A 16,787-nucleotide genomic window follows, 5' to 3' on the forward strand; every position below is an offset into this window, starting at 1 on the left:
TTCTCTTACACGCCTCCAATATCCCTGAGAGGAAATATCAGAAATCAGGGATTTGCCACCTGCTTGATGCAGCTAAGGCCTGCATACCACTCCAATGGAAATGGGCTCTTCCGCCGACCATTGACCTCTGGCTTCGCAAGGTGGAGGACATCAGGAAAATGGAGGACCTTATCCTCACAGCACGACATAGAGAAGAGGCTTTCACTAAAACCTGGCAGGGCTGGAATATGTTTATATATTCAGCTGCGGGCCAGGCCCTGAGAGGGTCTGACACATAATACTGCAGGAAATGTTAAATTGAGTGTCGGAGTCTCCTCAGCTCCTGGTCCCCATCTGTAAGCCCTGGGGGCGTCCCCTTAGGGATGGCTCCGCCAGTTCCAGGAGGGCCACATCCAAACTGGATGAAATGTGTCCAGGGTTCGATATATACACTAGCCAGGGCTGCCAAATTGCAGTGAAGCGGTCTTGGGCCCTTCTGCAAGTGGCAATCCACCCCTCTGCCTCCCGGATGTCACCCACCCTGTGGCGCCACTCCTCCTTACTTGGGATTTGCAGACGCTTCCAAAAAATAGGGAGCAGCCGCTTAGCTGCATTTAGCAAATGAGGCAGCACACTCTTCTTGTACTGGCTCACTGGCATGGGAGGAATGGGTAGCAGGAAGTGAATCGGGGACAGAGGAATATCTATGCCTGTGATTTCTTTGATCAGAGATTTAATGTCCTCCCAGTAAGGTCTGATGGCAGGACAGTCCCACCAAATATGCAGAAGAGTGCCCCTGTGGCCACATTGATCTGACGTGGATGGGTATATCCTTGCTAGATCTGCCGGCACACAGTACCAGCGCATCAGTAGCTTGTAGTTCATTTCTTGCGTCTTGGAATCAATCGAGCTGGACCGGGTAAGTTGGTAGAGGCAAGATATTTGGGCAGGGGTGAAAGTTATCTCCAAGTCCCTTTCCCAGGCTCTGATGTAAGCAGGCTTCACTGTGGGGGACGCAGAGTTAAGCAGTTGATAGAGTTCATGTGTGGTATTGGTTCTTCCGCTATGAAGAGACGTTCGGAGGGTGTGAGGGAGGAGATATCCCGTATGGAGTCTCCCTGTGTTTTAAAAAAAATGGTGGAGTTGCCTATACCGCCAGAAGTCCATAGGGAAGCTCCCCCTCTGATCTCGTAGAGTTTCTACGGACATTAGTTTGCCATTCTGCATTAATTTACCACAACTAGCGTCTCCATCATCTGCCCAGGGGCCAAAGAAAGCAGCCTGTTCCCCCGGGGGGAACCATAAGTAACCCCCCAGTGGGGCCAGTGGGGACACAGGGGGCGCCAGTGTCAAATTGGCATTAAGTCGGTCCCAGGTTCTCAGGGCCTGGATCGTCAGCGGGGAAGTAAAGGTGGACAGACCCCTGTGTTCCCGTGCTAGCCACGGCGCATAGGTCAAATTTCTCCCTGCCATATATTTTTCAAGAGAGACCCATAATTTGGATTGAGTATGGAAGCGCCAGTTCAGTATTCTCTGGAGGACTATTGCCCTGTAGTATCTTTGGGCGTCAGGGAGGCCCAGGCCTCCTGCGTCTCTATGGCGACTTGGCAATCTAATTGCGATTCTCGGCCTCTTATTGTTCCAAACAAAATTTTATATTAGACTGGATAGCTGGGCAAAGAAGGTCTTAGGTAGGGCCACAGGTAGCATCTGCATAGAGAACAGCACGCGTGGGAGAATGTTCATTTTGATGATATTGAGTCTGCCCATCCAAGTGAAGGCTGTCTTAGTCCATAGGGCCAAGTCTTTATTCACAGCTTTTAGTAGGGAGGGGAAGTTAGTGGAGTATAGGGTGTCAAACCTGTCTGTCAGCCGTATACCTAAGTATTTTATGGACGCTTTGGCCCATGTAAATGGAAAGGCAGTACGCAACCTGTCAGTCAGGGAAGGCGTCAATTGGATAGGTAATATCTCTGATTTTGTATAATTAATTTTGAAGTTAGAAAGTGTCCCGAAGCGCTGGAGTTCCCTCATCAGATTAGGCAAGGAGATCAGGGGTTCCGTGAGGTGGAAAAGTACGTCATCGGCATAAGCCGAGAGCTTATGTTCCATACGCCCCACCGTAAGTCCCTTGATATCCAAGTTCGCCCGGACCGTACGAAGAAACGGTTCCAGCACCAGGGCGAACAATAGTGGCGAGAGGGGGCACCCCTGTCTCGTGCCATTTCTGATCGGGAAGCTGGGGGAAAGGAAGCCATTCACTTTGACTTGGGCATTCGGGTCCGAGTACCGAGCCATAATCCAGGTAAGCATGTGTGTGCGTAGGCCCAACGTTTCCAGCACAGCACGTAGGTAGGTCCAGTCCACCCGATCAAAGGCTTTCTCTGCATCGGTAGACAGGATCAGGTAGGGGGGAGATTCGGGGGAGGCACGCGCCCAGTGAATTAAGTGGATTGCTCTGATAGTTATCCCTAGCCTCTCTACCTGTTACAAACCCTGTTTGGTCCAGGTGGACAATTGGGATCAGGTGTTTCAGTCTGGTCGCGTGAATCTTGGCCAATATTTTTATGTCCACATTAAGAAGGGATATGGGTCTGTAGCTCTGGGGCATAGTAGGGTCCTTCCCTTCCTTGGGAATTACAGATATATGGGCCAACAGGGCTTCACTAGGGATTGCGGTGCCATTTGCAATGGAGTTAAAGTAGTTACACATGGGTTCAGAAAGTAAGGGTAGAAATAGTTTATAATAAGCCTTGGTGAACCCGTCTGGACCAGGGCTCTTCCCGTTAGGCAAGGAGATCACCGTGGTTATGAGCTCGGTGGCGGTGACAGGGGCCTCCAGCGCAGAGCACTGTTCGTCTGTCAGTGGGGGCAGGCCGGATGCAGTCAGATAGGTTTGGATGTCTTTCAGTCTTGCATCTTGGTTCTCTCGGGTTTGTGTGGAGTTCAGGTTATAGAGGGTGTTATAGTAGTCCCGGAAACCAGCGGCTATTTGGGAGGACCTGACCGTGTAGACCTCCGAGGAGAGGCGTAGCTTCTGTACGTGCATGAGAGCCTGTTTCTTCCTTAGAGCTTGAGCCAACATTCGGCCGCATTTATTGCCATGCTCATAGTATCTATGCGATAAGTATCGCAATTGCCTGCGTGCCTGCCTGTCCAGCAATCGAGAGAATAACTCTCTCAACTCCGTCAGTTCCCTCAGAGCCTCAGGGCTGCTGTCCTGTTTGTGCTTAAGTTCCGCCAGTTGGAGTGCCTGGAGTACCCTATCAAAATCTGCTTGTCGGGCTTTAAGTCTGGATCCCTGTGAAATCAGTTCGCCTCTCACCACTGCCTTGTGGCCCTCCCAAACAATCCCTCTGCTCATCCCCTCCGTGCAATTTTCCTTAAAGTAGTGGGACAGTACCTCTGTGACCCCGGAGACCACTGCTACATCATCCAGCAGGGATTTGTTTAAGCGCCACGACCAGGCCCTACGGGTGGAATGTGGTAAAACCAATGTCGCCGTTACCGGGGCATGGTCAGAAATCGTAATGTTCCCTATAGACGAGGCCTGCAGCAGCTCCAGGGCCAAGTGGTCTACACAGATCAGATCTATGCGGGTATAGACGTCATGTACTTTGGAATAGTAGCTATAATCTCTATCTGAAGGGTGGAGAACTCGCCAGCTATCCAAGAGGTGGTGGGTTTGTAGAGATCTGCTGAAGTGTTTTAGAAAGGCATTTGAGTGGGAGGGGCGTTTGTGCGAGGTGTCCAGTTGTGGGTCTGGGCTGATATTAAAGTCGCCCCCTAGGATTAAAGGTCCTTCCCTGAATTATGTCAGACTATCGAGGGTGGTATCTAAAAAGGTGAGTTGATTTGAGTTCGGAGCATAGATTGTGGCAACTGTGAGTTTCTGTCCAGCTATAGTCCCCTTCAAGAACACGTATCTACCCTGAGGGTCTACCTTACTCTCTATAGCTTGAAAAGGGCAGGATGTCTATGGCAATAGCTGTGCCTCTAGATTTTGCTGCCGGTGAGTTACTCAAGAACCACTGGTTTTATATGTGGGTGGGTAATTTGGGTTGTGATTGAAGGGTGAAGTGTGTTTCCTGCAAGAGGACCACCTGAGCTCCTGTGCGTTTAAGTTCCCACCATAATTTGCTACGTTTACCTGGAGAGCAGAGACCGCGTACATTGTACGAGATTACCTTAATTGATGCCATGTATGGGCCAAGGAGTAGAAGGGTCTCCCAGTGTGACTATGGGCGCAGAGCAGGAGGCAGAGCCGGAGGCAATTCCTGTAGGAAGGTATGCAGTAGAAGGAGATAGAAAGAGAGGAAAAAAGGAAACATGGTTAAAGAGAGCATAACACACATTCAACGTAGAGCACAGTAATAATAACAATATCGCAATTCGGAGTATCTGGCGGCCGAGCGTCGAGCCATCCCCTACATGGGAGAGGGTCTTGAGGCTCGTCCCCACTCCCAAAAATAGAAAAAAAATACCTAAATAGGTATGGCCTACGCGCGGAGCGCGGGCCATCACGAGAGGGAGGAAGGCAGGGGACAACCCCCGCCCGCCACTAACTCTTATTCAGTAGGCAGTGTAAGGGGGGAGAGATCTCAGGAACCAAAGTTGGGGAACATAGTGTGAAACGTGAGGGGGAGCAAAATAAACCTGGGAACAGGGTGTTCAAAAATTAAGGCCTATTGGTTTGGGGCTGGAACTGCAACCTCCCAGTGTCCTCTCAGGGCATCAGTAGGAGTCCTTTAGCAGTCTCGCTGTCCGGAGCAGTTGCGCTTTTAGAGGGGTGCACAGCAGCGTACCATGCAGCAGAGTTCAGTCCAAGTCCAGGCCGTCTATCTATGTTACTGGGCAATGAGTCTCTGTAAAGTGTAGAGTGTATCCCCGCGATCGAGGGCAACAGCGTTCCTCAAAGTGCAGAGAGCAGGTCAGAGGGAGGGAGTCTATGTTTAGCGTCGTGGTGACCCAGGATCCGTGGGGGAGGCAGAAGTGGGACGCCTGCATCCTTGTCCGCGGCTCCTGCGCCTAGCCGGGAGCCAGGGCTGAGGGAGCTGTAGGTGCGGGTGCTCCTGGGGGACCCTCCAATCCGGGAAGTCAACCGGCCCAAGGCCCAGGACATCCAAGAAATGCGGGAGGTCATCTTTGGTGCGCAGTGTAGCAGTTTTACCTGCTTTAGATGCCTGCAGGTAAAAGAGGAATCCCCAGCGATAGGGCAAGGCCACTTTTTGTAGGGCCTCCAGCAAGGGTCGGAGAGCCCTGCGTTGCATGAGAGTGCGTCTTGATATGTCCTGATAAAAATACAGGTGGGATCCATCAAAGTCAAAATACTGTCCCCCACGCATCTTCTGCATAATGCTGTCCTTCAGCGTGTATTTGTGGATGATATCTCTCGGATTATCCAGGTCCTGGGAGGGTGATCTGAGGGCTCTGTGGGCGCGGTCTATCTCAATTGGGGCTGTGGCAGGTAGTCCCAATATCTCTCTGAAGACGTCCCCCAGGGTGGGCACAATATCTTTAGGAGCTGTAGCTTCTGGTAAACCGCGTATGCGGATATTCGCCCTCCTGCTGCGGTTCTCAAAGTCATCTAGCTGACACAATAAGGCTTCAATTTTCTGGTCCTGGTGGCTGCACTTCTCCTGGAGCATAGAGATAGCAGGTAATACCTCGTCCAGCCTCTGTTGTACCGTCTCCACCCTGGCTCCCAGATGGTTGGTATCAGCCTTGAGCTGGGCTATGTCCTCTTTGAAGGCTTTCTCCACTCTAGTCGCAAATCTTTCAAGGTCATCCCGGGTGGGGAGGGACCAGATATGGCGCTTAATGTCCCCTTCTCCCAGGAAGTCTGTCATGTCAGGGCCTTGATCGCGCGAGGCAGAGGATCCTGGGGAGAGTGGTGGGGCTGTGTCACTCACCAGCTGCGGAGAGGGGATCTGCGATTCCTGTTGTTGCTGCTGTCGCTGGGCTGCTGCGTTCTGTGCCGCCTTTGCTGCCTTAGCCGCTTTCGGCGTCTGTGCCATTTTGGAGGTCGCTTGTCCCGGTCCGCAGGACGGGCCAAAGTAAGTATCCAGTTGTTCCTGTCGGGATCCCTCTGCTTTTGGTTGCTGCGAGAGTGCTCTCCGTCCCTGCGACATGCCCCCTGGTAGCGATCTCTCCCCCCTGTGTGGCTAGTACTGTAGCAGAGGACAGGGGTTTAGGAGATACATACCCTCACTCCTCCATATCCAGGCCGTACCCCCAGTAGGCTGCCTCTAAAAACAATAGCATCTGGTAGTAGTTGTCCAGTCTTAATGGCAGGTTGCTATGCAAAAAACACATCAGAGGAGGGTCAAGGAGGTCTTGTATTACTGTGACTGGGTGTAGCAATATGGCCGCCCCACTGTGAAAGAAGCTATACTGAGGAGAGACCTGGGAGTACCAAGATGGTTGCTGTCTTCAGGCCCTGATGGATCTAGGCAGTGCCAGGCTCAGGAAAGTGAAATCCTCAATCTCCTCTGTCCTGCAGGGAGATAGGAAGCTGGAGGAGGCCGTTTGTTAGCGTCCCAGGGCCCCAGGGTAAGTGTGGCTGTACATATACATGAGGATGGGTGTGGCAAGATGGCGGCTGTCACTAGGCCTCAGCCAACTGGACAGTTCAGAACGGCCGATGGGCTGCTGTGCCACTGTTAGGAGGCAGGATAATGTGAGGGGGGACTTGGGCTATGATCCTCTTCCCTCCAGGAGCCAGGATGGTACAGTCCAAGGGGGCACAGAGGACAGTGCGGCCGCGGGGGGCACGCAATGGCGGCCTCAATATCTCCGTGGATGGGCACCAGAGCTCTCCAATTTCTTGCCCAGGGCCTCCAGGACAGCACTAGGGAACGATCCAGGGAGATTGTTATGCTCACCAGACCTCCGGGTGTGCAGATGGCTCCAGATTGCCTTTGGGGTTCCCGGAGCTCTTCCCCTGCACATCTGCCTCCATTCACTTCCGGACACGCCCCCTGGTACTGGGCATTTGATCCTGGGGTCTATCGCTGGTGGCTGCCTTGTTTCCAGAGCGCTGTGCCTTTTTAGGAGAGACCCATTCCTTAAATTCAGTCGCCCATCCACTGCTATCAATCAGTTCAAATTCTGAATAGGAATTGGATTCGAAATTGGAATTTGATGAGAACTCACCGCTGCTCTCATCAGTCGTGGAAATGATCTAAATAGCCTCCTCACTGTTGGAAACTTTTTTGGACTTGCTGGTGATGGTGACTGTGAGACTGGTACTTTGGTGATGGGCTCTGTGATGGGTAAGATTTGGCCATGGCTTCTAGAAGTCAGTGACCTATGGCTACAAAAAGGTTAACAGTCTGTGCTAGAAAAATACGTGAAAATTATATTAATATGAAATTAACTTTCTTTCTATGAGGTGTAATAATTGTCAGTGACGGCCCGTGCATTAGGGGTGCGTGGGCATACCCCCCATCCATGCGTCCGGCCCCTGATCTACATACAGGGACTAAACAATATAATGTAGCGCTAAAAAAGTGCTTGAAAACAAGTGTGACAAATGCTTTAAAAAGAAAGACCAATAAAGTCCAAATATTAAGTGAATACAATAGTCCTTGAAGTCCACATAGGACGCAGAATGTGATGTTTCACACAATGTAAAAACTAGAGAGTGATCTTGGAGACATTTCATACCAGTGACATCTAGGTAGGTAAAAACAAGATGGGTACTCTTACCGAAACCACAAGGTCATATGTGCATATATAGATAGATGAATCCCCGCAGGTCTATCAGCCACTGGAATTACTGTGGGTCCTCTGGTCAAAGAAGGAGTGGTCTGTATCATCCACGAAATTCCAATTCCTCCAGGGTCCCAATGGAATGGACGGGAATAATTAACTCCAACCCAAAAAACGGGATAGCAAACGAGTCCAAACTCATATAGGGGATCACATAAGAGACAAAAAAGATAAACAACTTCCCATAGTGTAGATGAAAATATCAAGGTAGCTGTTTATTGGCATAAAATCAGCAAATACAAGATAAAATTAATAGAGAAAGAAATTAAATAAAAAAAGTGATCACATAAAAAAAAGCAATACAGGGAACATGACTACTCCGCCCTACCCGTTTCGTCCCATAGGACTTCAACAGGGGCATCTAACTGTTCCCCTGTATTGCACACAAATATATAAGCTACTAAGAAAGATATGACACCAATTGCAAATTGGATTATACAGTCAATAATAACACCTTCCCTGATAGGACAGCATTACTCACATGATATAACAAAGTCAGCCCATGTCTAAAAAAGAACGAATCAACATTCTCATAACTAAACCCCAAAAAAACATAATTATACCTCCAGCCTATCATAGAGACTGAGACCACAGTCCACATGTAAAAATCTGCGAAAAACGGGTAAAAAGCCTGCGAAAAACGGGTCAAAATGCCACATCCAGAGATCGGTCAATCAACACCGAGTGTCTAAAAACACTCAAGGCCGAATTGGCCAATCAGAGAAAATCTAGACTATAGTAAACTGGAAGGGAGGCCTGGTTATACTCAAACCAAGCCTCACCTTCAAATCAAAACGTAATTGGGTAGAAATTTAAAACAGAGCCAAGCAATCGTATATAACCCATGTATTTCCAAAATGAGGCTTGGTTCTGTCCACTTCCGGTATAAATAAACATATTCCTAAGAGAGGCTCTTCCCCACCCTGCCTAGCCACTCTTTCCACAAAAAAAATCGAAAGTGAGGCTTGGCTACATCTGCGCCAAGTCACTTCCGGTATGCAAAAATGCAAATCACGGGAGAGGCTCTACCTAACCTCACCCAGCCTCTCCCTCAATCTGTTTATTCAGAACGAGGCTTGGCAACACCTACGCCAAGCCTCTCCTTCAGACTGAGTCCCGAGTGGAAATTTGGACATACAGGCAGGGCCTGCGTACAGGGACGCCGGGTGCATGGATTCCAATGGGGAAGTGTGTTTTTTGAAGCATGTAATTAGAGCCAGAGGTGGAAGAGGAGAAGAGACGCACTGCTTCTCTGAGAGGACACAGGAGCCGATGCCTGGGACACAGCTTGCCGCCTATGAACTGCTGCCTGACCCGCAGCCTCTAACTAAGATGGGGCAAGTGCCGGGCAGACAGCGGGTGGGCAGGGGTGCCGTTAAGTGCCACTGGCCCAGGGGGGAGGGAACTGGTGCTGGAAAAGTGCCGTGCTGCTGGCCACCCGGGGGGGTTTGATTGTTTGCCGCCCGCTCCAAAAAAAAACCTACGAGCCGCCACTGATATTAGTACAACAGGCCCAATAGCTGAATATGGAAAAAAAGGGGGAATTTGGGACTTTAAATTAAGCACATGTGTAGTGTGCCTCCATCCCTGGTTCAGGGGAAATAAAGAAGGAGATTGGGATTTTAAATGAGGCTATTGACATTGTGGGGGTATAAAAGCAGCAGGTTCTCTGCTATAAGCAGGGGCATAGCATGGGTTGTCAGCGCCCAGGGCAAGGCAAGTAATTTGCGCCCCCTAACACATGGACTTTTAGCACTCAATGAGTCCCTTCGACTAGTACAGTATAAAACCCCTTACCCCCTATGTCACAGATCATCTGCAGAGCTGATCTGTGTCTTACCTTTACTGCTGTAGGTCGGCTGGCACCTGTGACACTACACTGTCCACCATACTACATTGTCCACCATATTACGCTACACTGACCACTATACTATGCTACACTGACCACTACACTTATCATCATACTACGCTACACTGACCACCATACTACGCTACACTGACCACTACACTGACCACCATACTACACTAAACTGACCACCATACTACGCTACGCTGACCACCATACTACGCTACGCTGACCACCATACTACGCTACGCTGACCACCATACTACGCTACGCTGACCACCATACTACGCTACGCTGACCACCATACTACGCTACGCTGACCACCATACTATGCTACGCTGACCACCATACTACGCTACGCTGACCACCATACTACGCTACGCTGACCACCATACTACGCTACGCTGACCACCATACTACGCTACGCTGACCACCATACTACGCTACGCTGACCACCATACTACGCTACGCTGACCACCATACTACGCTACGCTGACCACCATACTACGCTACGCTGACCACCATACTACGCTACGCTGACCACCATACTACGCTACGCTGACCACCATACTACGCTACGCTGACCACCATACTATGCTACACTGACCACCATACTACACTACACTGACCACTTCCCTGACTGACCACCATACTACACTGACTGACCACTACACTAGCCACCATACTACACTACACTGGCCATTACACTGACCGACCACCATACTACACTGACTGACCACTATACTACACTGTTCTCTCTCTATCCCCCCCCCCGGCCAGTAACATGACTCTTATGCACCTTCTTCTTGTCCACGGCCCTGTCCTGCATTGGTCCAGAATATAGGAGGAGGAGAAGAGTCTCCTCAGAAGACAGCGGCAGCTCATATGTTTTCTTGTCTCCCCCACGCTCTGGCTGCTGCCATGTTCAGTGTCCGGCACACTGTGATTGGTCGTATGGGGGGGTCATGTGTGTAGGTGAGACTTCAGGAGCAACCGCAGGACAGGCCAGCCCTACTCCTCACATGGCCACTGCACTCCCCATGCTACGCCACTGGCTATAAGTGAAATTTGCAAGCATGATTTTTCCTGACACAAAATGTGTAAATTCTAAAAGATGTAATGCACATTTCAAATATTTTTAAATGTGAATTTCAAAACTAAAACATTCTGTTTCAAACTGGCTTTTTACCTATTTTTTTTTTATTTTATCTTCAGCAGTACATGTTAAAACAGGAGAGATTTTCAAAGCAAAATTCCAAGACCACCAACCAGATGAAGATTTGAGATTAGCGTACATCCTGGTAGGAGGAAATGTAAGAATGATGATCCTAAAATGTTGTGATGATTACAAAATATATGTAACATTATTGCAATGATTGAAAAAAGGTACATATTACATTTTAATTCAGTAGCAAGCAGTGGCGGCTGGTGCTTCACATTTTTTGGGGGGCACAAACAAACTGAAAAATTAAACTATTAGTAATGCAGGACTTTAAATAGTCATTTATCAGGTGATTATGTATCATTACTGCTAGATAAAACTGTACCCATATCATATACATCCTCACTGTGCTCATCAATTGCAGCCTCACTGTACCCATCAAAATGCAGCCTCGCTGTGCCCATCATTTGCAGCCTCACTATGCACATCGTGATTTTCATTGGGGGGGCTTGTAGAACCCAGCTTACCTTGGAGAGCTCTGGAAACTCAGTGTTGAGCTACCCCAACCCCTCCTGTGTGTAAATCTCCCTGTGTACATTGGGGGCACAGGATGACCAAGAACCCCAGTCTGATCTGTACTAGTTGGACTCACTGTACAGCCACACTGGAACATTGTATATATGTATATACTGTGTATTGTCTCATGCTGTTGTGGACTGTTTGCTGGGATCGTTTGGGGCATGGTTGTGTTCCATTGTTCTGTTGTGTCTGTCTGCCTTAGGAGAAATGTATTATGGGACTGATGTTTTGTATTTGTGTTCCTGGCATGTGGACTGGGGGCAGGGTGGAGAGGGGAGGGTGGAATTCCTCCAACAACTCTCCCTGCTAGTTATACAGTTTAACCTACCTTGAATTAAAGGGAGGGGGGAGATGCTCCCTGAGTGTATACCTGCGTACCTGTGTTTTCATAAACAGTTTGATGTTTTTCACTCTACATTGAGTTATGGCTAATGACTGGCTGAGCTAAGGGAATTTGGGTAGTGCTGGTTCTGGACAAAGGAAGCTTTTATGGCAGACATAGTCCTGTTGAGGACGGGGGTCCATCACAATTCATTGGCAGCAGTGGGATTGTGCTTCTTTGCTGTGAACACATCCAAACCACCACCTGGATCCAAGGTCTGGATAGCAGAAGAGGAGAGGTACAGATACCTGCCACCATGGAAGAGGAATTCCAAAGGAGGTTGCAAGAGATGCAGACACAGCACAGGGGACCAGTATCATTGCAGGTCCTGCTGGGATGGTATGATTCTGTCCGCCTACAACTTTGGAAGAAAGCGCTAGCTCTCGGGCAGCACCACCAGGGAAAAAGTCTCCCCTCAGACCATGTAAAGTACTGGTCGCAGTGTGAATGCTGATATTGGGGTAACAACCAAACCAGGAGTGGACAGCTTAAGTAGGCTGATCCGGGCAGAGATGCAGTTGGACGAGAGCTACAGAGCCCTCCATTTGTATGTAGCCCAAGTGTGCCTGTAGACAGCAGATGACAGCCCCATGGAAGGCTTTGACTACGGTGGCCTGGGACTGTTTTACTGGAGGCTGTCCAAGGACCCTGACTTTGGGAGTGATCTGGAATGGCATTTGGAGGGAAATAATTAAGCACAGAGAGTGAATACTGAATGTCTCAGAAGTGCTCTAGGCACAGGAAGATTTGGAGTTTCTGGCCGTTCAGGAATGGGAGCTGGAGATCACCTAGACAGCTGCTAGGCTCAACAGCAGGATGGGGCATCCTTTGCCTGGGACTATACAGAAGTACCCAGCTGACAGCTCTGAAATCCTGGCTGAAGAGTCGGCAATGTGCCATAGTAACAGTGTGCTTTGCCCACTTGTCCCCACAGCTATGAATGTGGAGGTTTTATGGCGGATGCAGCAAGTGTTGACTGACCTTAACGAACCTGTTTATGCACAAGACAAAGTTGGCTAGAGGAATGTGCCTGTCCAGTAGCATGCCAGAGAATCGCCAGTGGAAACTTCAGAGATTGCCAACCCCAAAGCTGAAGCTCTGACAACAGGGAAGAGCTCTGCTAACCTCTGCCCAGGACCGATGGCATCTTCTGGGTTCCACAGACAGGAGATGTTGAATCTCTATCCCCAGACACCAGTTGCAGAGACAGGGGATTTGATAGACTTTTCTGTTGAGGAAGAAAAACTTGGTGAGCCTCAGGCAGAACAGCTGGCATCAGAGTCAGACATCATTGAGCTCTGCACCAGTAACCTCTGCTTCGTTCTACGGACCAGAGATGGTGAACCTCTATCCCCAGACACCAGTTATAGAGATTGGGGATCTGATAGACTGTTCTGCTGAGAACGAACAACCTGGTGAGTGAGCGTCCAGCAGAAGAGCTGGTATCAGGGCCAAACTTCACTGAGCTCTGCCCAGCACCAACAGCAGCATCTGTGGCGTTGCAAGAGACTCCTCCAGCTGAAGCGCTGGCCACCAGACAGAGGGTTCAAGACCTCTGCCCCACACCTGTGGCAGTTCCAGGGGCCCATGGTGAGAAGGTGATGGTCACTCCCCAACAGTTAGCCGGATTGAATGATGTGGAGTCCTCAGCTAAAGTGCTAACAGGGCAGAATGCTACTGGCTTCTGCACACAACTGCAGCTCAAGCTGATATCGGTGGATGGGACTGTGGTCTCCACTCACAGCAACCCAGCATAATGGCTGGCAACAGGGCTGCTAGCCTCTGCCCTCAATTAACAGAAGAGGGAGTTCCTGTGAAAGTTAATAGGATATGGGTCTCCACTGAGACAACACCAGAAAATGGTGCGGCACTGAGACAGGAGGATGTCAGCCTTGCTTTGCTTTTGATCTTCATCTACCAAAAGTGGTATACTCCACTTGTATACCTCAGAGATGCTGGGCAGTCAGCCAAGATCCCCAATAGCATGAAGGAGTGAGCCCAGTTACCCTGTATTCTCCTACAGTGGCTGAAAGGTCTCCAAGGAGAAGGGCCAGTCCAAACCTCTGCCTAGCGACGGGTATGTTCTCTGAGAGAGGCAGAGGCTGGCTGAGTGAGTAATGCTATGTTTCGGACAATTTATTTGGGGTACTGTGTAGATACTGGCATTGGGGGAATGCAACTACTGACTAACTTCAGAGTCAACCCATCTAGGGTCTCCTCTTGTTAGTCCCCTGCCGAAAGGGGAGATGTGTGATGGGATTCACTTTGAGTGGGGGGCTTGTGGAACCCAGCTTACCTTGGAGAGCTCTGGAAACTCTGTGTCCAGCTCCCCCGACCCTCCCCCCCCCCGTGTGTGAATCACCCTGTGTACATTAGGGGCGCAGGGTGACTGAGAACCCCAGTCTGATCTGTGCTAGTCGTACTCACTGTACAGCCACACTGGAATGTTGTATATATGTATATATTGTGTGTTGTCTCATGCTGTTGTGGACTGTTTTGATGGGATCGTTTGGGGTGTGGTTGTATTGCATTATTCTGTTGTCTTTCTGCCTTAAGAGAAATTATGGGATGGATGTTTTGTATTTGTGTTCCTGGCATGTGGACTGGGGGCAGGATGGAGAGGGAAGGGGAGAATTCCTTCAACAACTTTGCTGATTGGACAATTTACAATTGGGACAATTTACCACGCCCTGAATCAAAGAGAGGGGGGAGTTGTTCACTGAGTGTGTACCTGTGTTTGAATAAACAGTTTGATGTTTTTCACCCTGCATTGAGTTACGGCTAATGACTGAGGGAGCTAAGGGTCTTGAGTAGTGCTGGTTCTGGACAAAGGAAGCATTTACGGTGGACATAGTCATGTTGAGGACTGGGGGCGTCACACCCGTCATATGCAGCTTCACTGCACCCATCATATGCAGTCTCACTGCACCCATCATATGCAGCCCCACTGTAAAATTAAATAAAACCACCTAACATAAGGTGACCTAATCGGAGTCCCCTTTTACATAAGGTGTCCCAATCAGAGTCCACCTTTACGCAGGTGCTCCCCTTTACAGCAGGTGTCCCAATCAGAGTTCCCTTTTACAACAAGTGTCCCCATCAGCATCCCCTTTACATCAGGTATCCCCATATACATCAAATGTCCCCATCAGTGTCCCCCTATACATCAGGTGTCCCCATCAGTGTCCCCCTATACATCAGGTGTCCCCATCAGTGTCCCCCTATACATCAGGTGTCCCCATCAGTGTCCCCCTATACATCAGGTGTCCCCATCAGTGTCCCCCTATGCATCAGGTGTCCCCATCAGTGCCCCCTATACATCAGGTGTCCCCATCAGTGTCCCCCTATACATCAGGTGTCCCTATCAGTGTCCCCCTATACATCAGGTGTCCCCATCAGTGTCCCCCTATACATCAGGTGTCCCCATCAGTGTCCCCCCTATACATCAGGTGTCCCCATCAGAGTTCCCCTATACATCATGCAAAATGTAATAAAGTGCACAAAGGGTTAAAATCACTTACAAGGTTTTTGAGTGTTAAAAGACATGATAAAATCAGGAGTCCTCATCTGTGGCATGTGTACATTCTCAGCATGGTGGTAGAGAGCAGTGTAGAGCCGCCCAGCAGCTGTAATGCGTTCTCATACGTGTTGGAGAGAGGAGACAGCAGGGAAGCATGCATTCACTGCAGGACACCCAAGGCTGATGGTGTCTCCACTGAAGCTTTCCTTTTCCTTTTTTTATATCGTCAGAGTTGCTTCTCCTCTAACCAAAGTGCTGCCAGAAGTGCCACCTCATCACTATCATCCCTCTGACCAGCTATCCACCTCCACCAGAGCGCCCTTATCTCCTCTCTGTTTTATCCCTCTATACATCAGGTGTCCCCATTAGAGTCCCCCTATGCATCAAGTGTCCATCAGAGTCCCCCTATACATCAGGTGTTCCCATTAAAGTCTCCCTTTATATCAGGTGTCCCCTTCAGAGTACCCCTTTACATCAGGTGTCTCTATCAGAGTCTCCCTTTAAATCAGGTGCACTCCTTTACATCAGGTGTCACCATCAGAGTCCTCCTTTACTTTTGGTGTCCCAATCAGAGTTCCCCTTTACATCAGGTATCCCATTCAGAGTCCCCCTTTACATCAGGTGCCCCTATCAAAGTCCTGCTTTACATCAGGCATCTCCATCAGAGTTCCCCTTTACATCAGTTGTCCCCATCAGTGTCCCTCTTCACATCAAGTATCCCCAGCAGTGCCCCATTTACATAAGGTCTCCCCCCCTGTACTCACAACTCTCACAGCAAGTCGCCTTCCGTCCACCTTCGGACCAGCCGGTATGAGTCACTTGAGAAACCGCAAGTGACACCACGAGACCTGGCAATCACTAACCACAACAGGAAACAATGCTACAGTGGGAGCGTTTGGGATGCAGAGCTCTGCACCCTGAGGACATTTTAAGGGAAGCCAATAGAGCTTCCTGTTTCCAATCAAGTGATTGCAAACATATTATGCTTCCCATAGCACCTGTGTGTCTGGCGTCTCGCACATACTTAAAGGGCCATTATTATTATTTTTTTTATAATGAGTAGTTAGGGGGGCGTCCCTGTGCCCCCTATTGATGGGCAGCCACTGGTAGCAAGATATAGAAAGGAGTATTGCATAGGTTAATACCAAGACGTCAGGATACATCATATGACAAATTATATAAATACAGTGATGTGCATTGTAATGCATAACAAATGCTAGAGATTTGTATACTCTGTGAGAGCCACTGCAGCTGACAATGAGGCAAGAGCCACTGGGACAGGGATTGCTGTATCACTTTGATCCACCAACAGTGGGAGAAATCCCTGCCAGTGAGCTGCTAGAAATGCATTTCAGGAGACAACACGCACCTTTCATCAGCCTAACCTCTGGGAGTTAAATAGTAGCCACTAGGGGTGCGACGGATAGTCACCGATCAGTGATCCGAACGGGTCCCCCTGTTCGGAACGGCACACCCCGCGATCCGCTGAGGGCTCCACTGCCTCGGCTTTAGGAAAGGCCGCGGCTTCAGCCTAGCTCCGGAGCGG

General features: G+C 49.5%; 1 protein-coding gene across 6 annotated transcripts in view; it reads left to right on the forward strand.

The window, feature by feature from the left end:
* The window catches only part of NTAN1 (N-terminal asparagine amidase), a 413,363-nt gene that overhangs the window by 371,445 nt on the left and 25,131 nt on the right, over positions 1-16,787 (forward strand). For 4 of the 6 annotated variants that reach the window (XM_077448900.1, XM_077448899.1, XM_077448895.1 and 1 more), the window contains one exon: positions 10,814-10,911. In XM_077448900.1, the coding sequence (XP_077305026.1) occupies positions 10,814-10,911 (98 nt within the window). The remainder of the gene's footprint in view (positions 1-10,813; positions 10,912-16,787) is intronic. The other 2 variants (XM_077448897.1, XM_077448896.1) reach the window with 2 other exon arrangements.

The sequence above is a fragment of the Lithobates pipiens genome, unplaced genomic scaffold (assembly GCF_037356315.1).
Source record: "Lithobates pipiens isolate NorthernLeopardFrog02 unplaced genomic scaffold, aLitPip1_a1.2 Scaffold_22, whole genome shotgun sequence".
NCBI lineage: Eukaryota > Metazoa > Chordata > Amphibia > Anura > Ranidae > Lithobates > Lithobates pipiens.